Source organism: Thalia democratica, chromosome 1, assembly GCF_965202585.1.
Source record: "Thalia democratica chromosome 1, ktThaDemo2.hap1.1, whole genome shotgun sequence".
NCBI lineage: Eukaryota > Metazoa > Chordata > Thaliacea > Salpida > Salpidae > Thalia > Thalia democratica.
In genome coordinates this window covers 93,483,910-93,510,112 of record NC_139165.1, presented here as the reverse complement: position 1 = coordinate 93,510,112, position 26,203 = coordinate 93,483,910, and the positions used below count along the sequence as shown (strand labels likewise).

Sequence of the window (26,203 nt, the reverse complement as noted above, 5' to 3'; positions counted from 1 at the left end):
TATATTACCATTCTAAAAATAAACCTTGCTTTTTGAAAATAAAAAACTGTAAAAAATATTTGTTAAATTCTTTTTTATTGAATGACAAAAAAATCTCAAGATATTTGGTAGTAATACCTGTTGCACAAAAAAAACCTTTCGGGTTATAAAGTTGCACACCACTTGGATACCTTAAAACGTCTTGTCTAGGATAACTTATAGATAACTTTTAAAATTTTTCATATAAAATAAAAACGATATAGAATATAATTATTTAAATGTAAATCGATAGTTTTTCAATATTACACTTTTTTTTTGATTTTCATTTTTAAACCAAAGTAAAGCCCTTAGTTTAGTTACTTGTAGTTTTACTTTGAATGCTAAAAACTTTAAAACACTTGATGGGAAACCAATGAAGCGTGCATTACATTCACAATATTTATTTCAACCATGTAACTGCCCTAGCATGCAAAAATTTCCTTACTTATGTTACATGAACTTACTTGTGCTGCAAAATTTTTTTATAGAAAAAGTTACATCATTTTATATAAAACTAGGTATAATTTTTTAAAACAAAAGTGTTTGCTTTTTGATTTACAAAAAATAAAATATCAGTTTACTCATCATGTTCTACAAAAAAATTCACATGTATACAGTGCTAAAACGTAAGCTTATTATTAAGCCAGTATTACTATTACTTGGTGGGAGAATAAAATGAGTATATTACCTTCTCATGAAAAACAGCAGTTTTTAATGAAAATTTAATTATAACAATAAATGATAGCTTAAAATGAGCAATGTTGATTCCTTTGGAAAACCATGGTGTAAACCATAAATTAAAAATTAAGTTATTAATAATATATATAATTTTTAATGAAAAAAAATACTTACAAAATATGCTCATCAGAGTAAAATCCAACTATATCCAAAATTTCATGAATTTATGACACAAATCACACTGGGTTTCTTTTTTTGAAGGTTATTTAATTTTTTGGTTAGTTTAAAATACAATATTTAATTGTAAGGGTAATTTACAAATGATGTAACACACTCGCTCTAGCCCAGAATACATTGTTGTAAAAGGGACAGTTTGAGACAGACTTACTTTTTTTCCATTAAAAAAATTGTTGTGAAGTTTTTATACAATTTTTTTAAATATTGTACTTCAAACACTTTTCTACCATAAATATTGTTAAAACATCAATAATTAACACTTAGTTTATCCAAAAATTATACATTTAAAAAGTTAAAAATTTACTCAAGCTTAACTTGAATTTTTTTTCTATGGTAGATAAACATCAGACTTCCTGTTACCCTACAACACTAAACGTTTTATAAAGGTCAAGCAAGCAGTTTGTCATCATCTGTAGTTCTACTTTACTCTTTAAAATTAATATTAAACTAACCAAAAAATAAAAAGTAAAAAAAATCGTCTACCGAAATAAAAAAAAAATCTCTTGGTGACACATCATTTGGAAAACACTCACAAGGTTAAAATTTCAGTAATAAAAACCACAAAGTGTAGGAAAATCATGAAGATCAAATCCCCAAGCAAGTATGTACGCTGCAACAAAAATACATCAACAATCACTAGGGTGCATTTGTTGCTCCTCAAAATGAAAATTTTGGAATTTCGCTTAGTCCATTTTTTTTGTAGGTGGGAAATCACATAAATAGACACAGCTCAAAAAAAGGCTTCCTTATAAAGGCACAAAAAGACTATTTCACTAAAAATCTATTCTCTTTTACCTTTTTTGAGATAATTACTTCAAGTGTTTAGGAAATGCTCCAATTTTTTGAGCTAGAAACCTTAAAATTTCAGGAAATGTTTCTTTTATAATTTAAAAAACTTTGACTGCTTCAACTTTAAAGATAAAAATTATAGAATTTGAAAAATAAGAATTATAGTTAAAAAAGCAAAAAAAAGTAAGTATTTTTTTTTTAAACAATTTTTATAAAAATTTAAAAAAATACTTCCTTTAATCTTTTTTAAATTCAATAATGGACTCTCTGTGAAATTTTGAAGAATATTGGTTAAAAATGAAGGCAAAGATAGGTTTTTAATGAATTAGTCTTTTTTTGCGGTTTTGGTTTGTGCCTTCCATTAAGAACCTATAGAGGTCATGGACTTTGATCACTTATATCTAAAAATTACTTTCTTAATTTTTAAATGGCTAAAATTTTCTCTTAGCTCAGGTAAAACTCGATAAAATAAGACCAACTTGTAAAAACCAAGGTGGACCCCCCTATGCCCTTAAAGTTGTTAAAGTAGATTTTACATAAATTAACAGGTGTTTGATGTTTTTCAAAGACTTCCTAGGATGAAAAATCTTTATATATCCTGACAAAAAAGGAACAAAATAAGTTTCTATATGACCAAAAAAAAAAAAAGTTTTTTAGTTTTATTTAAAATATGTCAAAAATTTTTGTTTATCTTATTTAAAAGTATAATTTCACTATTTTTAACCCAATATTTAATTATTTTTTTTTATTTACTATTAAAGAGTTGAAAAATTTATCAAATTTTAAAGTAAAATACTCCACTGTAAAATAGTTTATTGAAGTTTTGTTTTGTTAAATTTTACTTAAATAATCTTCATTCTACTTAGTTAATTTCAAAAACAAATATTTTTTTATTTAAGAGATCAATGCTTTAAACTTTATTTTAGACTTCTAAAATATGGTCCTTTACGAACCAATAAAGTTTTTAGATTCTTCTTCACACTTTTATATATAAGTTTGATATTTTTTTAGTAGTTTTTTTTTTGTTTATATTTTTTCTCAAATTTTAGTTTTAACATAACTCATTATTCAATTTTTTCAGCTGTTGTCAAAGAATGTAGATTTTTCTAATTTCTTTTAAAATTCAGTTTTCTTAAAACCAAAATTTGAACAAAAAATAAAAAAAAAAGAACAATACTAAAAAAATATCAAATACTACTGCACCTTATCCTTAAACAAAAAGAAACTAGGCTAACTTTAGCTTTTTTGCAGATTTCTGAACTAAGTCTAATTTTATAAATTCAATGTTTTTTGTTAAAACCTTTTTTCTATTTTATAAATATTAAATACTTTTGTTATTAGTATAATTATTTCAAGTGTTATAGCATGATTATCAAAAATATGTTTAGTTTTTGGCTTTAAATGCATTTTTTTCAACATTTTACTTCAGCAGACTCAGACTAGTTTCTGGTCATTATAGCTGACTTTATACTTCAAGGTTGGTAAAGGTACCTTCATTGTAAATAATATAATTTATTTATATATATTTTTAAACTTATTTTTAATTAACTTGAAAAATATAAGTTTTTTAACTTAAAATTGTATAACTTACAATTTAGTCTACTAAACAATTAAGTTAAAGCTTTATAATACAATAATCAACTCTTAAAGTTTTAATTAAATTAGTAACAACATTTTGTTAGAAGCTTTTATTTGAATTAGTTTCAAGTAGAATTTATTTATAGATTTTTTTGTCTAGTTTTTTTTTAAAGGATGATGTGCAGTAGTATGAAATACTTTTTTTTTAAAGTTTACTGTAGTCATTTAAACATTTTAGAATTATTTTAAGCTTTATTGTTTTAAAGTTTTAAGTAGATTTATGTTAGCAAATATCAAAAAAAAAGTAATTATTTGGTCATATGAATGAAAAATGGAAAAAAAAATGTATAAACACAACATATAAAAAAATATGTCAGTTTTTTAGTTCTTAGGAAATAAATGGTTAGTTAAACTACATTGAAAAATAAAAAACTTTAATTTTTCTATTTTGCAATGTAGTTTAGTTTTTTTTTTGACTAGTTCTAGAACAAGTTTAACAATAAATAAGTGTCAAAGTTATAGTCATTGTTATACATTAGTTTTAATTTTTAAAATAATTTCAAGGTCAGACATGTTGTAACTTATTATGTGTGTTGATTATTTTGATTAATATTATATTATGATGAATGAAAAAAAAAAGTTTTTAAAGTTTTTTTTGCTGTTAATGTCATTTTAACAAGTAAATTAACTTTATGTTTTTTAAACTAGTAAATAACTTACATTTAGTTATAATAAATATTTAGAATTTTATTAAATGAAAAAAAAAACTTATTTTGGCAGAGAATTAAATAATACAAAGAGTTTATATTGTGATGAAAACAGTGAAAAATTGGGAAAACAAATATGTCATATAAAAAACTTGGAGAAATTGAACTTTCAGAACTCCAGGTAAAATTAGTTTGATAGTTATTTTTTAAGTTACTGCTTAAGTTTTTGTAACTAAAAGTTAAAATTATTAATAGCATAAACACTCACATAATATATTTGTCTATATATTAACTACTCAGTAATTAGTTGTTGTTTATTTCATTTTCATAAAATTATAATTTTTTTAAACTTTAAGTTAACCATTTTTTTGTACAACATTTTTTACTCCTATATTGGAAAATAGATGTTTTTTACTGTATTCTTTTGACTTAAAATAAAGTTTTAAAATAATTTTAGTACCTATTTATAAAAGTTTTCCATAACTTTATATGACACAGAATAAAATTAGTTTTTACTATTTACATTTAACATTTAGATTTTCAAATTCTGAACAAAATACTATATTTCATGAGGCAACTAATCTTCAATTTTCTTTAAATACTTCTACATTAATTTTTAACTTTTGCCCATACTATTTATAAGATAAAATTACATGATATTAATCACATCAAAAGTATATACAAGATTAGTTGTTTTTTTGTTTAGTTTAGTTTTTTTTAACAGTAAATTTAAAATAATATTTTCTATTAACCATTTTTAATTTTTTATGGAAAAGATACAACATTTATAAACCCAAGTTTTTCAAAATTTTGAATAAAATCAGAATACTGATTGTAAAATATTATTTTATAAAGTCTTAAGTTAAGAGTTTGGTCAATTCATTAGATTTTACAATTTAATTTACAGCATATGTATTAAATAACTATATTTTTGTTTTTCTATTTTTACAATGGTATATTTAAGAGTGTTTTGTAAATCAACTAGTTGTATAAAAAATACTGTATGTCATGTAGCTACAATTTTTTAATACTTTTTAGTATGTAACAATTTATATCATATTATTAATACTATAGTGATTAAAACGCATAAAACTTTATACGACAAACACAATTTATTTCAGAGTCCAACGGGCATATTTGAGCTTGTGGAACTGGTTGGAAATGGCACATACGGGCAGGTGTTCAAAGGTCGGCACATGAAGACCGGTGAACTGGCTGCCATTAAAGTTATGGATGTCACTGAAGTAAGTAAAAATTAAAATTCATATTGTAAGCCTAAATTTAAAGTATACTAAAGTATGTTTTTCTTGAAACCTAAAAAAGGATTATTTCACTTAGCTGTGAAGTTTTAAAATGAAATTGATTCTAAAAGTTTTTATATAAACATAAAATTTAGATTAAATTAAACACTAAAATTCAGCGGAAACTACTTTGACTTAAAAACTTAAAACTAAAGCTTTTTTAAAAAATGTACCTGATACTTAAAATCTTTAATTTTCAAAGTCATAATGTTTTAGTTTTATGTTTGTTAAATACAAACTAATCTAATATAAGTAATTTAAATAAAAATAAATAAAACTGTACTAGAGGTATTTAATTTTATTTTACATTGAAATTAAATTTAAGAATTTATTTTTTAATTAATTTTTAAATTTTTCACCATAAAACTCTTCTGAAAAAAAACATAAAATTATTAGACTTTAAAGCTTGTAAAAGCTATAATTTATGCAAGAATTTTTAAAATTGTATGAAATAATTATAATCAAAATAGTAATGTTATTTTTCAAGATAACGTTTTGTTTTGAAGTTAGCCTAAAATGTTTACTTATATAAGGTAAAATTTAAACTTAATTTTTAGAAGTTGTGTTTAGTACTGTTATTGAAAACTAGTATAGTACTAACCTGTTTTTTTTTACTTAAAAAAATTGACTTTGATAAACTTTTATGTCCCTGAATTTAAAATTTATTATTTGAAGTCAATAAGCAATATTGACAAAATTTTAAAACAATTTACTTGAGTTTAAATATTATATTCACTTATTAACTTATTATTTTTTAGTTTTAAGTTAAAGAAGTCAAATCTGATCACTTTATTTGTAAACAGGAAGATGAAGAGGAGATCAAATTGGAAATAAACATGCTACGAAAGTACAGTGAGCACGTTAACATTGCCACTTACTACGGCGCGTTCATTCACAAAACACAAGCCGGCACTGATGACCAGCTATGGGTTGGTTTTTATATTTACTTTCAACGTGTTTGAAAAAAGCACCTATGTATTTTGGAATACTCTAACAGCATTGAAATACATGCTAAATTTTTATAGTTTTTGACTTTTATTTATTTTTCAACATGTTTTTAGTTATGCTTAAATTCATAAGTTAATGTATTTAAAAAATGGACCTAGTTATTTTTGAACAGTCTAACGACATTGAAATGTATACTAAACTTATTTTAGTTTTTTAAGCTTAAACGGACTTAAGATCTAAAGATATAATGTTTGCACTTTTTTGATTAAGTTCTAAATTAAAATTAAAATCTTCTAACCTAGCTTTTATTTCTATATATAAATGTGATTTTCTAAAACTGTGAAATGTAAACTACTCTATTGATCATTTTTTTTGCAAATAAAACTTCAGCCTTCAATTTTAATTCAACTCGTTTTCAGTTTCCTAGATAAATAGTCATAAACTTCAAAATGTTTTCTTAACATGTTACATAAACTTCAACACAATATGTGTTTTCTTCAACAGCTTGTGATGGAATACTTTTGTGCCGGTTTAGCCACAATTTCAATTAATTAGTTAATTTGAAGGCTTAATTAAAGTAATTTTATAACATAATTTATCTTACAAATATATTTCTACTTGTTTTTATTGGTCTACAAAAGTATTCATATAAACTTCAGTACACCACTTTGTTTTCTTTCAAAATAAATAAGCTTTTGTAAATACATTTTTTCTACCACAGCTTGTGATGGAGTACTGCGGTGCCGGCTCGGTGACAGACCTCGTCAAGGCAAAGAAGGGAACTTCCCTACCCGAAGAGTGGATCGCCTACATTTGCAGGGAAATATTAAAGGTATGGGTGTTTTGTGTGCTGTAAGTGTGCATATTTGTTTACATTCCATAAAGGTTTTGGTTTTAAATGTATCAGACTATGTATCTTTTTATCTAAAAAAACTTATAAGTTGATAATTTGGGTATTATATTTTTATAGATGGTCAAATCAATTGAAAATTGTTTACTTTTTGGTTGATTTTTTGAAGTTTGTTAGTTATTAAAGTTAATGCTTTTTACTAAAAACTACTAAAAAGGGTGCGACTGAAAAATTTAAAGAGCTGCTAGTTTTTTAAAGCTAGCTTTATAATTAGCTAATTAGCTTTAGTCTATTTGAAAACAAAATTGTATAAATTTGTATAACGAAATACATGATTGTATTTTAATTTTGTTATTAGGAAAAATGATTATAAAAACAGTTTTAAATTTATTTTAAATTTGTTCTATTAAAAATAAATTAAAACATTTAGCATTAAGCAATTAATATCAGCCCACCTAAACTGTCAAATCTCAAATCATCTCAAAACAAGTTTATCACATTGCTTTTCTTCCGAAGCGCTGAGTCAGCTAAATTTTGAGCATTGACGTTAAACAGTGTTGTACTGCTGATTGAGCTTGCGACTGAGGCATTAAAATATGTGCTTCAAGAATGAAATAAACTTTAAAACTAACAAGTATAACATTTTAATCATTATAATAAGTTTTGACTTTTTGTAGTTAGTGTTGAAATGTAGTAGGTATTAATTTTATTTTTTTATCGGTTAGTTTTATTTGTATGGTGTTTATATTTATTACATTTCTAAATATTTTGACAACTACTTGATACTTAAAAATATCAAAAGCAAAAGTAGCAAAAATATTACTTGAGATTTATTTACTTTTTAATCAAGTCAAGCATTACCATTTAATTTTTGTAATTACAGAAATGCACAAATAGCAACTACTTGTTTAAACCTTTACTTGACTAACTATTTTAAGTTGTGATCAATATCTAAATACAACTTGTCCTTTTAGAATGCAGAAGTTATGTTTTTATGAAGCTTTCAACCCAAAAAATCATGTAGTTCATAAATAAAAGCTTGATGCTAACCAATTAAATTAAACAGAATAAAGATTCCAAACAGCTGTTTTAATCTTTTATAACTAATTTTTTTATTGAGATTAAGTAAAATTAGTTAATCAACATTAATTATAGCATAAAAGAGTACAATTCAAGTTAAGCATAAAATAAAAACCTCATTACAGCATCACTAAATACTTCTGCAAATATAAATAATAAGGTCTCATAGATCAACCCTAATTTATATAGTAAAAAACTTACAATGTATAGAAATTAGTAAATACAATAGATATACACATATATGTTTCGTAAACCAACCTTAATTTATAAAGTAAATTAAAATGATACGGAGAAGAATAAGCATATATAAACAAACAAACCAACGAATTATTGAAGAATTTATATTAGAATTGCAGCAATTGAACCAATTATGACACACCAATTAACTACAAATTAAAAAAAGTCAAGTTAAAACTATTTTATCTTTAGTTTTTAAAGTTCTGCGTTTATTAAAAATAAATAAATAACAAAACAAACAAACAAACCAACCAATCAAATCGCGATAAAACGGCAAATTTTCAAATAAAAAATCTTTACCGAATGCTTCAGCGAACATCCTACAAAAACAATGAATGTCTTGAAAACCAACCTTTGCTTATATGGTTTATAAAAGTTAAAAACAAAAAATATAGTAAATAAGGTTTGAGTTTTTGTACTATTTAACAGTAAAAATCAACTTAAACTTATATAATTTATAAAAAAGTAGTTATATAGAAAAAATACATTAATTAAAAATTACGTAACAAACAAACCAACCGAATAGTCACAATTTTATAACTCAACCAATCTAACTACAGGGATCACAGTAGTTGCATACAAAAGGTATTCATATACGGGTATTCGCAAATCGATCTTAAGTTTTGTAATAAATTAAAACAGTTAAAAAAAGAAAACAATTAAAAACAAACTAACCAATAAAATCACAAACCAATAAATATCAACCAATAAAATAACCCCAGTTTTACAAATCATCCAATCAACCAACAGGGATTGCAGCAACTGCACCGCCACCACGTCATCCACCGCGACATCAAGGGCCAGAACGTCTTGCTGACGGAGAACGCCGAGGTGAAGCTGGTGGACTTTGGGGTGAGCGCCCAGCTGGACAAGACCATAGGGAAGCGGAACACGTTCATCGGCACCCCATACTGGATGGCCCCGGAGGTGATCGCGTGCGAGGGGAACCCCCACTCCAAGTACGACGCCAGGGTCCGTTTTTATGCTGTTTCTGTGCTTTTGGTTTTTAAACAGCTTAATTTGTTGTATGGATAATTTCAAAAAAAAAAAAGAAGTTTTTAGATATAAAGGAGTTTTCCATATCTTACTTTTAAAGCTTCTTCCTTTATGTATGAAAGGTGGTAAATGCTTGAATGATCATTAAAAACATATTTAACTGAGTTATAATTTTAAGTTACTTTTCCAATATAATATTGAAACTAGTATTAATTAGTTTGTTTTTAATAATAAGTCATATTTATACTCACTTCCAAAAGTTTTTAGAATAAAAATTATATGTACATAAACTTAATTCAAATAAATAGTTGTTATTTAGTAAGTAAAGATTTTTTTATTAAATAATGTTATTTTATTTTATTTTAAACTTTTTTTGTATCTTTTACTATAATTTAGTAGGTATCTCAACAGTCACTTTCTATTATAGTTACTTCGTAATTTAACTTTTTAGCTCAGAATAGTATTTTGATTAGTTCAGCATTAAAAGTACATTAAATTGCACTCAGTTAAAATTGTTTACTTAAGTAATAAATAATTTAAAATTCGTATTTTTTACTTTAAAAAAATTAAACACGTTCGAATAAAAGTAATTTATATTTTCATATTGTTAATACTTTTTATCAACTAGCTATTGGTAACACTAGTTTATTTTGATTGACCAAAGCTTATTTTCAACATTTTTATCTTTTAAATAATTCTTGGAAGATATTTTTCTCTTTAAAAAATGTTTACCAACTTTATGTAACTTTTATTATGTATCTCAAACTGGTTCGAAGAATTTAACAGCCTATTTTCTATTTGCATTGTGTTAATTCGTTCCATTAAGGTGAATTATCATAAAAAGCAAACATTAAAAATAAACATTGTACTGAATAAAACAGGAAATAGCTTGGAATGAATAATATACTGCATACAGAGTAAATATTTGAGTTTTCTGTTGAAATAATTGTGGCTTACTATTATATTAACGTTTTTGATATAAGTTTTTAAGGAAAAACTATAATATTACTCTTAAGTATAACATAACTGTAAAAACATATTTTCAAACTGTAATTATCTATTACTTTTCAATTAAGTTTTTTTATTAATTTTAATAAAGTATAAACGTTTGTTGTTTGTAAACAAAGCCTCAAGTTGTATAAATCTTGGTGTTTGAAGTATTTTAAGGGAATTTTTATGTAAAAAACCTGATATAAGCTAGCTTTCTTTTACAATTAACTGAATTTTGTTGTGCATCTTTTATATTTAAAGTTTTATAAATGTTCTTAATTTCAAACAAAAAAAAAACTGGTAAATGTCATAATTTTAATTATTACAGCTTATAGGACTATGTTAGCAAATACAACAGTGAAATTCAACCATTAATTATTAAAACTTTATAATTTAAGTCACCTATTTTGTAATTATAACAAACAACGTTAAGCTGTCAATTTTTGAATAGAAAATAATGTTGTTGTAAGCTTGCATAGCTTTGGTACAATAATACTTGAAACATATTTTGAACAGCATACCAAAAAGTTATATTGAATTAATATTTACACAGAGTGATATTTGGTCGTTGGGAATAACAGCAATTGAAATGGCAGAAGGCAGCCCTCGTTAGTTTATTTTAATTATATTGTATTATTTTTTTATGACTTTTTTTATAGTTATTACCTTATTTTCTGTAAACAACGTATTTAAGCTTTTTAAATATGTTTATTGTAGTAAAAATAAAACTATATTAAGTATAAAAGCTACTTGAACTTTTTACAAAAAATACTTAATTTTATTAAATATCTTAATATAAAACTAATCAACTATTGTAATTTTTTGTTAACAAAGCGAATTCCGAAGTACTAAAAAAGGATTAAATAATTTAAAATAAAAATTTATTGACAGAAATAATTTCATAATCGAAACCGAATTTTTATTAATTATTGAATAAGTCTGTCGCGTTCAGAAAAATCGATGGGTTATTTTCGGATTTCTCACTTTTTATTCAGTTCCAGGATATGCGAGGAATAATTTCAATAACGCGTTTGGCATAACGCCAGTTGTTTTTCCACACAATTCCAACTAAATAATGTATACATGGCATTTAAGCACGTTGAAACTGTATTAAAATTCAAATCACGCTCTAAAGATTACGTTAATTAGTTCAGAAAGTTGGTTTGTTTACAACTTAAAATCTAAAATCTTAAGAAAAAAAGTATTGATCAACGAAAAACTTTTTAATTATCACATGTTAACACAAAAGTACATTTATATATAAACTGTTTGATCTCGTGTTTTGTGTGTTTGAGCACCTGCTTCAAACTTAAAATAGTATTAAATTTTAATTTGTTATATTTATATATATATTAAAGATTTTATAAAAAGTTCTGGTCAATAATGCTCGAAAAATTAAATTGAAGCTAAATATTTATTTAACTATGTAAAAACAATAGTTAAGACAGCTGTTCCGCACATTAAATATAAAACTTCATGTACTCCTCGAGTAGTTTAAAACATTTTTCTAATATAACCTTTTCCAAACTTTCCAAAAAGCATAAATTAACAAGTACAGCTTATTTTTCAAGTTCAGCTAAATGTAAAACTAAAACTGTACTATTGCTACGTAAATGTAAAACTGTACTATTGCTACGTCATAATTATTATTTAAAATTTAAGTTCTAAATTTATGTTTACTACTGTAATAAAATTTAGTTTACTGAGGAGTACATGAAGTTTTATAGTTCATGTACGAAACAGCTGTCTTAACTATTGCTCTTTATATAGTTAAATAAATAAACAAAAATATATACATATAGATTATATCTAAAAAAGTTAAATAAACTCACAAAACAATAAAACTTTTAATCTAAAAAAAAATTTGTAAAAGATGTACTAGTTTATAACTATTGCATTATAACATATTGACCTTGTAAAATGTGTACTTGTTTATTTTAATACTCAAAATAAGTTTGTTTAGTTATTAATTATATTAAGATTTACTACATCTAATCCTTTTTAAATAGTTTACAAAACTTTAAATACATGTTGCAATTACCCACTAACCTTGTTAGGCTGAAATCAATTAATAACAAATAAAGACTAAATTTACTGTCAATTTAAAACTTTTTTTGTATTTTCAATCATTTATAAAAACAGTTTGGGTATATAAAGTAACGTCCTTGATATAAAAGTTAACAGTATTTGTTTCTGTCACTAAAGTCTAGAACAAATTTGCTAGCGTGCTAACTTAATTGAGATTTATAGTTTTCGTACATTTATTGTTTTACTGAACTATTGTTTTCGTGTAATATATTCTTTAAAACATAAATGTTTCTGCAAAACTTAAATAAACGCAGTCTCACACTGTTTGTATTTTAAGATAAAAGTTGTAGATGGTACATAAAAATACAGTATCTCATTTAATAAGTTTTAAACTAAATACATGATGGAAAACATGCATGCAATACTTATAAGAATAAATAAACCAAAAGAAACTTTAAGGATCTTTTATCAAAGAGTGTCTATAGTTTATTGCCTGTAATGTTTTATTTTTAACTTTGAAAATAAATAGTAATATTTAAAAACAAACAGAGACCACCTACCAACGTATAAACTGACATGCGTTGTAATCTAATTATTTTCAAATATTTCACTAAACAACTTAAATGAAGCATTTTAAACTTCAACAATCATATTATTTTAGTTTTTTATCGGTTTTTAATCATTCATTTAGTAAACTTTAAAACATTCTCACCACAAACTAGAGCTCTTATATCATTACAACTGTTAATATGAAGTTATATTAATATTTATGTTTAAACTACTTTTTATTTAGCGGTAATTCAAATATTGAAAGCAAAAAACAAAAAGAAAACTATTTATAGTAATGCCAAAGTTATTTAGTTTTCAAACACTTTGTTCAAAATTACTTCAAAGTTAAAATCAATTAGATTCAGGTTGTAAATTTAAACTTTATGATACTTTTAAAGTAAAGTTTTCAAGGTTGCATTTGGTAGATTAGCACAAATGACAAAAAATTAAAATATAATTTAGCAATAATTTTTCGTGGAATGGTAATCTTCCAACCGACATGACAACTTTTGTCAAATTTGTCCACCTTTGCGAAAGTGGCTATCATGAGTTTAATTGCCCGCACCTGTATTACTATTACGTCACAATAAGTAAAATGTAAGCTGTTACGTCACAATAAGTAGGAGGGAAATATTTCGCATGCTAGTCAGAGCGCACCCTGTTACTTATTTGATACATGACTAATTGCTGGACATTTTAATTGTTATGAGCATTAATATTTGTATTTTCTTTGGTTTGTGTTTATGACTAGTTGTTTATTTTAACAACTTTTTGTTTTTTAATTTGAGTGTTTTTGGGTGCTCGAAAATGCGAATGTGTGTGTGGCTTGCAGATGGTCGCTTCGGTCTTGTTATTAATTAAGTAATAAGTTTTTTATGCGGGTGTTTAAAGAAAGGTTTAATGTTTTATAAAGGCCTTAAACTCTCGTCCGCCAGACTTTCTGTATGTGCCGTAAAATTTACAACATTTATTACGTTGACGGCATGTTATAATATTTTCTTTTAAAATTGTTAATATATGCTGTAAAGTTGTTAATATTTTACACCTTGTATATTTGTTAATGTTTTATATCCTGTAAAGTTGTTATTATTTTGTATCTCGTAAAGTTGTTAATGTTTTAAACGATGCGAGACGATATCTTTTATGAGTAATTTTTGTTTTTTTGCTGAAAATTGATTGAACCGGATTTGGTGTGATTAGAAATTTGTAGAGCAAAAAAGTTTACAGCGCAATTTTTCGCCGAGCCCTTTTGTGCTGCTACTTAAGGTATGACTAATATAATGTTGCGTCGTACGCTGTACTTATCAGTTTCGTGTTAACAACGTTTCATCTAAATTTGAATTTTACCTAATTATTACTAATAAACAATTCAATACAGTTTAAAATACAAATGTATTTAAATGATTCTTTTAAAATTCTATAGGTTTTGTTAGATGTAATTTAACTTAATTACAAAATAAAATAGTTGGTTTTATTTAAGAAATACTTATTAAATGCATATTTAGTTCATTCTAATCACTCTATTGCAAAAGAAAAAAACAAGTTGTATTTAAACACTCACTAAAATGTACAAATGACTAACAGTTAGTTTTACTGCTTTCAAAGTTCTATTTATAATTATACTATTTGTTGGTATATGACTCACCCATTATAAGCTGTTTGCTATTTTTATTACCATTTAACATTAAATACAAGTCTTTAACACAATTACACTAGAATGTATTACAGTTTTAATATGTTTTTTTTTTGTTAAATTTTTTATTAAATGTGTTCAAGTTATAATATTAATTAATTTTGAACTAAAACTTTAGTTTTTTTTTTGTTACACATCTTCATGTGTCAAACTTATTCTGAGTAAACTTAAGCTGAGTAATAATCAACTTCATGAGCTAAAGGGTTTGTAATTTATAAAATAACTAAAAATATAATTTATACATTTGCCTATTAATTCTCAACATTTCATTCGCTTTTGTATGAAGCTTTAAAAATCTGTTAATATGATTTTTTTGACCAAATAGCAATATTGTGAATTCAATGTGTTTTTATTAGCTTATACTAATTAAAACTGCACTTAAAATTTTAAATATCTCACTGTATGCTTTTAAATATATGGATTTGACCACGATATATTTTAGTTTTTATAATTTTAATTAGTTAATTTTTCATAGTTAAAAGTTGACTTAATTTTTTTTTTTCACTGAAATTTTCAAATGCTTTTTCTTCTTCTACTCAAACTACTTTCTAAAAATTAAAGCAGTCATTAGGCAGGTTAATTTACATTAAACTTTTTCAACTTTTTTGTCTGGTATCGATCAAATCATCACCAAAAATTTATCATCAAACTTTAGTTTTTGGTTTTTACTACCTTTTTTACAATCTTTATTGATCTTACCTTGTGGAAACGTTTAAAAGTTTATAATGTTAATTAAAATACCAAAAGATAACACTTAAGACTGAGATTAATGCAAAGTTTAGCATAAAGTAGATAAATTTTATATTTGTAAAATTAGTTTTCCGTTGCTAAAAATACTTAAGTTGTGTTCTTAATTGTACTACCTTATAGTTTTGAACGCTAGTGAAAATGTTCAAAGGCTTAACATCATAATTTTATTTACATCTAAAAAGTAATCATAAAATACCAGTAATTATTTTACTTTATAGTTTAGTTAGTATTTAACTTTATTTATTTCACAAGTGTAAATGCATGCACTGTTAGCTTATTACCTACTTTACATGTATAACCTTTTTATAAACTTATGTGATTTTTTAAAGTTTTTACATTAACTAAATACAGTTATTTATTTTTATTTCTATCAATATATTATCTCAACCTGCACCACATGAGAGCACCCTTTTATACTCCTAGTTTATATGTATTAACTCTGTTTAAAGTTATATGATTATTTTTAAACTTTCAAAGTAGACAAAATACAGTTTTATTATTATTTCAACTGCTCTGTTGAAAGAATGTTTTTAAATATATGCGGTAAACATAATACAATTTTTAATTTATTTGAATTTATTTATTATTTCAACAGCACTATGCAATATGCATCCGATGAGAGCGCTCTTTCTAATTCCGAGGAACCACGCTCCCAGGCTCAAAGATAAACGGTGGAGCAACAAGTTAGTATTGATATAATTACAAATATAATTATATACATAGTTTTTTGTAATTTATTTAAATGAAGGATTTTAAATTATAAAATCTCTTGTGTTAAAAGTTAATTTTTATGTTAAAAAACCGTACTAACATAGTCGTTAATAGTTAATTTGTAAACTCAGAAGTTAACATTTTCAAAATAATTCCAAAAAAAGGCAAAAACTCTATTAAGATGTACCTTGAAAAACAGCATTGTTTGAATGTTAAATTATGTTCTCAATTTGATTAAAAACCCAACTAAGGTGGTTTGAACACCGTATTGTGGTGGTTTGGTTGTAACACTAAAACTAAAGCGACTTTGATTGGCTCTTTCTGCGGTTATCGATTACCTGAATTAGTTGCTTAATACCCGGCGTTTGCTTACGAAATTTGCAGTTTTAGTGCTCTTAATTGCTTTTGGTTTGTGGTAAAGAACTTAAATTTTGCAACAGTATTTTATTAGTTGTTTTTTTAATAAGATGCTTAATTGGTAGTTCTTATATGTTGATTTATAGATTATGTATAACTTGTTCATTTGTTTTAGATTAGAAATTAATTATACGATTAAAATGATTTTAAGATGAAAATAAGATTATACTACCTGAGTTTACGAAGTTCATTGCTTAAACTTTAAATAAAAAAGTTACAATTTTTCTGTTTTACAAAATTTCTCATATACCAAACAACTGAGTTCACCTATTATCAACATATTTCGGATTTGTAAAGAATGTGTTTTTTTAATGCACAATAGACACGCTTAAGACATAGGGGGTAAACACCTTTTTTTTTTGAAATTTGATCTTATTTTATATAGTTTTTACTAAGCTACAAAATGCATTTTACAAATTTGAAAAAAATCAAAATAACTTTTGAGATATAGCCGGTCAAAGTCGGAGGAAACAATAGGTTCCTTATGGGAGGCGCAAACTAAAACGGCAAAAAATAGACTATTTCACTAAAAATCTATCTTCTCTTACGTTTTTTGAGATAACTACCTCAAACTTTCAGGAAATGTTCCTTAATATATTTCGAAAATTGTGACGGAAAAATTAAAGACTATTTTTTTTGCTTTTTTGTTATAGAGTTTTAATTTTTTTTTTTTTTTGTTCCGACTGAATTTTCTAAAATCAAGTAAAATCGTATACGTAAAATGTAATGAAAAAATTATCCATGTTCAAAATTATAATTTACTCATATGTTAAATGTTCAGATGTTAAATGTTAGTGAAAAATTGAAAGTGTAAACTCAATCACTTTCCACAGAGCCCACTTGAAGGGCTTTAAAATAAATTTATATATACTTAAACTTGTACCCTTCCTCCCGCAGGTTCGTCTCGTTCATCGACCAGTCGCTCATCAAGAACTTCCACTCGCGCCCCTCCACCGACTCCTTACTGAAGCACCCGTTCGTGCAGTTGAGCGAGATGGAGGAGAGGAAGATCAGGATCCAGCTGAAGGACCACATCGACCAGACCAAGCGGAGGAAAGGTTTGCGAATTGATGTCTTATACTAAGTTTCAAATGTATATAACCGAGTTTTAACTTGGTTTGAAGTATTGTTTTGGTATTGAGTTCTAACATTACTTAAATTTACCTAGCGGAGGAAAGGTTTGAGATTTGATGTGTTTTTATGATGACTTAAATGTTTTATGTGGTTGAAAATATTTGAAACAAATGTTTTGTAAATTAGGAAATAGGTGTGACTAAAAAAGTAAAAAAAAACCTGTTTCTTGGAAGTATTTTAATGGTACAAAATTTGAAAAGGTTTGAGGTTTGATGGGGAATATATTTATTTTTGGGATTTGATGTGTTTTTTAGACTGTGTTTGTAAGACTGTTTTTTGAATTTGTCTTATATTAAGTTTGATGTATATAACCGAGTTTAAGAGGATGTAAAGAAAAAAAAAGCTTGTAGCTAAGAAAGGAATTTGAATTTTTTTTTAAGATTGTGTATCTGAGTTTGGACGTGAATATTTTTATTCATGCTGTCTAATGCAAGAGAAGATAATGTTTAAAGTTAAATATATGTTATGTTAAAGTTCATGTATAAAGCTGAGTTCAAACATGATTAAATTTTTTTATTTTATTTAAAAGATGTCAAGATAAAGTTCTTCTTAAGGTTTGGTTAATTAAATAGAAACACAGTGTATCAGATATTAAAATACTTTTACTTATGCTACTATTTTAATTGTTTTTATCTTTGTTTAACTACAAACAGAACTCATGCAAAAAAGTACAAAGTTTGTATACTAAACAAATGTAGTATAAGAATAACATCTACTTAAAGAACTTAAATTTTTATTACTTCATAGTAATTGTGTTTGAGGTAAAAAATTTTTTTTAAGTATAAAAAAAAAATTGTCTGTTTTGACATCGTAAATTTTCCACAAATGATCTTTAAATTATTTGAAATATTTTTTGAAAAAATGTTGTCTATTGTGTAGTACCAAATGAACCACATAGTTCAAAACATTCTACCTCAAAATTCTAAAGTATCATTAGAAATTAATATTTTCTCCAGAAAATAAAAAAACTGACATATTTGACAACATAACCAACAAACAATCAAGCCATCACCGTTTATCAGTATGAAATCAATTAAAAGCAAACACACTTTAAAACATGATCTACTGCTTTTAAACTCAGCTTTGTTCTATTACGCCTTCAAGAATTCACTTTGTTTATGCTGAAAACTAATTAAATTGCTTCATTTTTAGGAAAACAGTACGTTCATTAATTGAAGTATTGTTAACGCTCATGATATTTTATAAAAACACAACCGAACCACTCATATATATGAATATATGTTATCAGTATTAAATCGATTGTTTGTAAATAGCCGTCTCCACACATCATTCAAACTTCATTGTATTTGAGTTTGTTGCTTGATAAGATAACATTGTGGTATTTATAATTAGTTATGCGGTCATCTCTGGTAAATGTTTGGAATATTTGGAAAGTTTTCACTGACACTTTAATAGTAAATATATAATAATATTTATAATAGTTCTGGAAAATAACAATGAGAAATACATAAAGCATTGAAAAAAAAAGTTAAATTGCTAAGTTTGTAAATATTTAAAATAATTTTTGATTGTAAAATAATAGTTTAACAAAAACTTTCCAAATGTTAAAACTTCAGAACAGTGTGTAAAACTCATTACCTAATTTATTTATTGATTGGTGCTACTCTTGTAGTTATCATCTAGAGTTGAAACACATTAGAAACTCCAGTATCGACTGCAAAAGATAACTTGTTTGATGAGATTAGCTGTTCAAACGAATAAACAAGCGCATCCTTTTAAAATATCAACTAGGATTTGTGTTCATTTGCACATCAAAACCGTTGACTTATTAAACTTTTACACATTGAATTACGACTTAACACGCTGGCAGTTGACGCTCGGTTGTTCGGCTTTGAATGTTTGGACGTCGTTCAAAAGCATGAAGTTAATTGAATTGTCGCTGCACTTATTTGCATATAGATTTTACTGAAAAGTGTAATAAATTTATGAAAATTGCATTTTTTTAATTCGAATTAGCAAACTTTAGTTTTAAATATAAGTTTTCTTATAAAAATTCTAAAAGGTGTTAGTTTATTATTCGTGCACATTTTTAATATACCTTAATAATATTATAAACTGAACTACTAAACTTCTATATCACGAACAAATATAAAATGAGTTAACTTAATTTTTATTAAACAGACGATAAAAACCGCTTTTTTGATGTTCATTCAATTTTAAGTATTAAAATTCAACTATCACTAATGAAGATTTGTTTTTGTTTTTATATTGGTGGCAGCACGTTTTAAGCAATATATTTTTAAATTAAATATATTTAAAAATAATTAGTTCAATTAACCTTAAAATTGTTTTTTTGTGGTGTTTTTGTGTTAAAACTTAAGTTTATTATTATTTGTTTATTAGGGTTTGTTAAATAAAACTCGTTTTTTAGTTAAATAACTATTGCTTAAACTTTATGGTTTTCTATTTTATGTGTCTTATTTAGAAAGTAAAGAGAGTACGAGCTGCAATATTTTGCATTTTGAATGGATTTTAATTAAAAATTTATGACAAAATTTGCCGTTGGGTCAATTACGTACTTACATAGCAATTACGCGTTTGAAAGAAGAGAAAAATAAATCTGAATTTCATGTTTTAATAGTTTCTAAAGCTTGTAATTTGCAGTAACAGAGTCCAAAATATTTATTAATCTTTTTTAAATGTTTCCTCATACGTTTTTTTCTTCTGTAATTTTACAGGTAAGATTGTATGAATAATAGATTAATAATTTATTAATTTTTCTTGGGTGGTCTAATTTGGTGTATTTTAATTAAAAGTAAAGAAATTTTAGTTGTAAAAAGCACGTATTAAAAAAAACTTGTAACAAAATTAATATACTTTTATTATTAAATCTATTACAAATACAAAAACATACTAAAAAAAACAAAGCTAAATTGTACATGGGTGGTTCGGAAACGTGCCTTTCAAAGTTTGTTCACATAAAGTAGCCACACAACGCAAATATTAAAAGATGAACAAAAGAGTTGAAAGTCGCGCAATGTTCAACAACAAACTGTTTCGACAGCTGCTGTATGCATGCATCTAACAGATGGTTGCGAATCTTTTGTTGCAATTGTTGGTAGTTTTTAACGAATTGCTGTTTAAGCAATTCGAAAGTTTGATTGAACCGAGTGGGAGTTGTAGTTTATTTTGTTAAGATTTAACGTTTAATAGTTTGTGTTTATTGCTCCTTTTAATTGTTGCGTGCAGACTTGTTCTGTGTTGTAATGTAAAAAAATGTTTAATGTTCAAAAATTAACATCCTTTTCATGAAACAGTTAAATTGACAAAGAGAGATCGACAATTTCATGACATAAGTTGTCTTTGGTTTTTTACGTCTACTTTTTCACGAAAACTAATTTGTTAAATTGTTTTTTGTTATAGAAAAAGCTGACAAATTTTAAAATAACGATTTGAAAAAAAAAAGTTTAATTGAGTTTTGTATGAACTTCTTATCTTAAAAACTAAAAATCAATCTAATAGTTTATAAAACTTTTCAAATGAGATTTTTTTATGTTTAGTTATTAGCAGTTTTTTAAATTAGATTTTTCATTAAGTTTATTTTCGATACTATATAAGTTATTCAAGTTCAAAAATTCGTTATATTGACTAACTTTTAATATAAAATTGTAATGTTTTATGGCAATGTGTATTGAAAACTTTTCGTAAAAAAAAGTTAACTTTAAAAGTTTTCAGAAAACTAATATTGTAGTTGAGCTAAATGCAACTTGAAAGTCGTTTTGTAATTTAAAAAAAAAAAACTTTTTCCTCACGTTTAGCAAAATTTATAAAAATTAATTTAGTGTACACGCGTATATAGATTTCAAGTTTTTTCTCATATTGTTTTTCCCATCAAAAGACAAAGTTAATTTCTGCTGCTTGAGCGGAAATAAAATATTGCTTTGTCTACTATGACGTCATAAAAGTAGTATGAGGTCACAGTTTTAAACTTTCACATGCTTTTTTTCAGTTTGTTATTGAGAAGATAAAAAGTACTAAAGTTGATCAGAGCTATCTGTAAAGATTTTTAGTGTATTAAAAAACAAATAGTGTTATTAACAATTTAAATAAGTGGTTATAAAGGAATAACCTTGTTGAAAGTTTTCTGTGTTAAAGAAATATTTTACACCATGTTCAAACTATTTAAGTTATGACGCTCTAATATAGTATTGAGAAAAAATACGTTGTTTGTTCAAGTGTCTAGTGTCTAAATGTGTTTTAGTAATGCTTTTCAAATGGTGATTAATGTTTATTTTAAAATATTACAACAATTTGTTGATTCCCGAAAAACTTTGTTGGCATGAAATTGAAGTTAAAAAATCAAACTAATTATGATTTATTACTCCATAAATTAAGATTAAGAAAAGAAACTTTGAGGTTAAATTTTATTAAGACTTTTGTTCTGCTTGTTTGCTAATACTTGTAAATGCTTCCAAATTGTGAATTTAACTAAATTTGTGAGTTGTTGTTTTTTTGATCAGTAATGAATTAAATAATACATTTACAGCTAATCAAACATAACGTTTTTATGGTACGTATGTGGTTAAAAGTGTGTTTTGTTTTTTTGAGCCAATATAAAAAACTTAAACGTTTAAAAATGTAAATTAAATTGCCCTTCCCAGCAACATTTGACCATGATAAATTTTTTACATTTCGCGCAAAAATTAAATAAAGCTTTACATTTCATTGAAACATAATGTATCACCACTTACCGTAAGTTACTAATTTCAACAAATGAGTGTATTTTAATTTTGATGTGGTGAGTTGTTAAATAAAACGTTATATTTATAGCTATATAAACAAATACATCTATATGTTTTAAACAAAGTTTTAGTCTTATTTAAGCAAAAATTAAGTGCAAATTGTTTTTAAAGTAGATATATTTCAATTTTTAAGCAATTTTTGATTTTACAAAAATTTTTATTTTTAAGTTTTTAATCAAAATTTCATTAAAAAAAGCTTTATAATACAATTACTGTATCAATTCATACCACAACTTATAAAACCGAACAAAAAATATATTTCAATTTTGAGTTGTTTGCATGTAAACACGGTGTGCATGTCTGAGACCACTGGCTTTGTTTGCACTGTGTTTGATACACAAAGTTGAAAATTATTGAATTTATCATAAACGTAAGCGTGTCGCAATTTTGTAGCTTCTGTAAAATATAAAAGTATAGAAAAACTTGACTATTTATTTGTTATGAATTCGTATCCAGACAGTAAACAAAAAACGTGGTTTTAGATGTTTTTTGTGTCGTTTTTTTTCTAAAAGCCAAATTACATGAATTAATCAGATTAGTTGTTTTGTCTAAAATAAGCTTTATCCTAGTCAAAAGATTAATGTAGTTTTTTATATTTAAAGGATTAAAGTAAAAAGAAAAACATTAAAACTGTGTTTTGTAACTTTTTTTTCAGTGTTATATCTTGTTCCTAAAACTTTTATTATCAAAATCTAAATAACTAAAGTTTACCTTATATTTCGTTAATAATTTTATGTAGTGCTATAAAGTTTGCTATTAAAGATATTAAATTTATATAAGTTATACTTTTATATTGTAAGTGAAAAAAAAGTTTAAGTAGTGTAAGTTAAGATTAATAAGGTTAATTTAAGAATTACAGTTTATTGCACTTGATCAATTTTATTAATCATAGTTCAAATGACGTTAGAGTTGAAATGAATAAAATTTTAAGCATATTTGAAGTTGCTTATATTTACCTTACTTTATTTTAATCTTTTAATTTCTTTGACCTATGCGTTTTAATGATACGTTTAAAACTTAATCTGTTTGTTCTTTCGTGTTTAACGTTTAAATTAGTTTTATTTTTTAAACCTTTTCCGTGTTTTTGCCAAGCATGTTTTTGTTTTTCTGTTTTATTTTTCGGTCAGTAGGTTTATTAAGTTATTTTTATAGTCGTTGACATTAGATCTGCACTATGAAGGCTCAAAACAGTTGAACAAAAAAATATTTCTACTAATTACTAAAACTAATAAACATTAGCCAAAAGTAGTTTATATACAAGCCCATAAAGCTCATCATAATTTATTGAATAAATCCCACTCACAAACACCAGTACTTATTATAAATTTTAAATTTTAAATCATGTATTGAAAGGTAACTTTTTAGTGCTTGCATGCAAACACTCAACAGAAATAACAATTTATCACACTCCAACTGACAGTGAAAGTCCTTTAAAATGTTATCAGAGTGGTGAAATCGCATTTCAGCATAATGTGATTGATTTGTTAACAGTTTAAGCAAACATTTAGTTTTCAACATTGTTATAGATTATTTTTTATATTTAATTTATTAATTATTAATTAAAAAAAGAGTTGTTTAGTTTCATAATTTGTTGAAATCTACCATTTATAAAGTTGATATAAAACTAACCTAAAAACTAATAGCTGTTTTTATTAAAAATAAGATCTACTTCATTGAAAACTCTTATTTAAGAGTTTTTCAAAGTTGTAATTTTAAATACTACAGTGAAATAAATTTTAAAAGTAAAGTTCATTATTTTATGCAAGTAAAGTTTTCTTGGAAAATTATGTTTCTCAGAAAAGTTTATACATATTTTTGAATAATTAAACCAAAACTTTTCAAAATCATGTGTCACAGTATAAAAGATAACTTAATACCCACTCAAATACGTAATACAGATATATTATGACGCGTTTTTTATTTGAATAAACTCATTCAGTAATGAGAAAACGGTCTGTAGTGTGGAATTTGTTTTCACTAAAGTTTCGGATGGCTAACTTGAAATATTTTCTCAATTGTGTTGTGCGGTAATCATTTTAGTAAAAAATGATACGAGAAGCAATACCCATGCTATAAATAAAAGAAAATTACTTAATCTAGTTTTGTAAAAATGTACATTTTAACTTGTTGTGTGATTAAATTATGATATGTATAATTTTTTATATTTGTACACTTACGTAGTTTACATTAGCACTTGGGAAAATAACATAAATAAAAAACTATAAAAAAAAATAATGCATAAATATACATAAAAGTACAAAATGCATTTATTTTAAAGTTTTTTAATTGTTGTTATTTTAATTAAAAAAGTCAAAGAAAATTTTTCTGAAGCTAAAACTCTGATAATATGAAGCCTTTTAAATTGATACCTCAAAAATACTTCTTATTGAAAGTGTTTACTATATATGACAAACCCTGAACCTTTATTTTAGCTATCAAAGCAGAACATGTTTTTTACCACGAAGTTTATATTTGTCTTCAAATACTAATCGTGCTTTGTAAATATACTCAAACTTTAAATTCATAAAATCCGCCTAATAGGATCAATTTTGATTCAAAAGAAGATAAGATTTCGTAATTAGCGCAATCAAATTTCAAATCCTATTTACAAGATAACATATAGAGAGTTTCAGTCAAAACGCTTTGTAAACTTAAACTGATAATTACAAATACAAAGTTGCTCTTGTCGAGTGCTTTAAACTTTTAAACTTGCCTTGCAAAGTGCTGAAAGATTTGATTTATCTTTCCAAAGTGAGTTTCAACTCGTGTTGAAGCATAGGATGATTAACAATCTCTTTTCCAAATGTACGGCAATGTTGTTGTGCTGAATTATTCATTTCTTCCATCCATGACAAACTGTTATCTCCGCTTTTTTTAAGCTTAAACACATGTATGGCTAGCTGTAATTAGAGCTATTTTTTTACTAAAGCAATAATCGTATTAAATGTAATAAACGTAAAAGTAAGTAACATTTTCAATGCGTTTCAATAAAACTGTGAAATATTGTTTAAAAACTGTTTTGTTTAAAGTATACACCCTGTTTACTAAATTTGTGCAAAATAGTTTGAATGAATTGAACGACTTATACAAGCATAAATAATTGTAAGTGCGAACTTCGCTTGACATTTATTTTGTCGTTAAAATATCAACTTACCGCAGTTTGTTTATGTTTCGTTTTTTTTTTGCATGCTTATTTTTACTTTGTTTTGAACACAAGCTGTTTTTAAGTAAAAATGTTTAAGTTAAAGGTAGTTAGTTTAAATAAAATTTTATTGCAGTTAAATTATACATTTTGATTTTAATTTACTTATTTAGTTTTTAGTACGCAATTGTTCTTATTTTGATATATATTTACCTTTAATTTTACATACTTTAGAGATAATTTTAATTACTCTAAACTAGTTTTACAGCAAAACCTGTAAAGTAATGACACATTTTAATTAACAAATTTACAAATTTTGTGTACTTAACCAGGATATTAACTGTTCAATTCATTTAAAATTACTATCAAACAATCTTGATAACTTAATTTTATAGTGTCCCTTATAAACAAATTTATGCAATTAGTCCAATAGTCACTCAGTAATTACAAGCTCAAATGCAGTTCTACATCGTTAGTTAACTTTTCTCATAGTCATCAAAGCAATTACAAATGTAATTCCAGTTCCAAATACAATAAAAGCCGTTTTGTCACTCGTCTTCAAATGCGTCACGGTTCATTAAGCTTGATACTCATGCATGAAAGTGAT

General features: G+C 25.1%; 1 protein-coding gene across 1 annotated transcript in view; it reads left to right on the top strand.

The window, feature by feature from the left end:
- The first annotated feature begins 4,078 nt into the window (after positions 1 to 4,078).
- LOC145847798 (misshapen-like kinase 1) overlaps positions 4,079 to 26,203 on the top strand; it is a 56,100-nt gene continuing 33,975 nt past the window's right edge. Inside the window, exons 1-8 of the mRNA XM_082953721.1 lie at positions 4,079 to 4,188; positions 5,129 to 5,251; positions 6,112 to 6,237; positions 6,978 to 7,088; positions 9,174 to 9,395; positions 10,963 to 11,017; positions 16,025 to 16,112; positions 17,455 to 17,615. Of these exons, the coding sequence (XP_082809847.1) occupies positions 4,144 to 4,188; positions 5,129 to 5,251; positions 6,112 to 6,237; positions 6,978 to 7,088; positions 9,174 to 9,395; positions 10,963 to 11,017; positions 16,025 to 16,112; positions 17,455 to 17,615 (931 nt within the window). The 5' untranslated portion in view covers positions 4,079 to 4,143. The remainder of the gene's footprint in view (positions 4,189 to 5,128; positions 5,252 to 6,111; positions 6,238 to 6,977; positions 7,089 to 9,173; positions 9,396 to 10,962; positions 11,018 to 16,024; positions 16,113 to 17,454; positions 17,616 to 26,203) is intronic.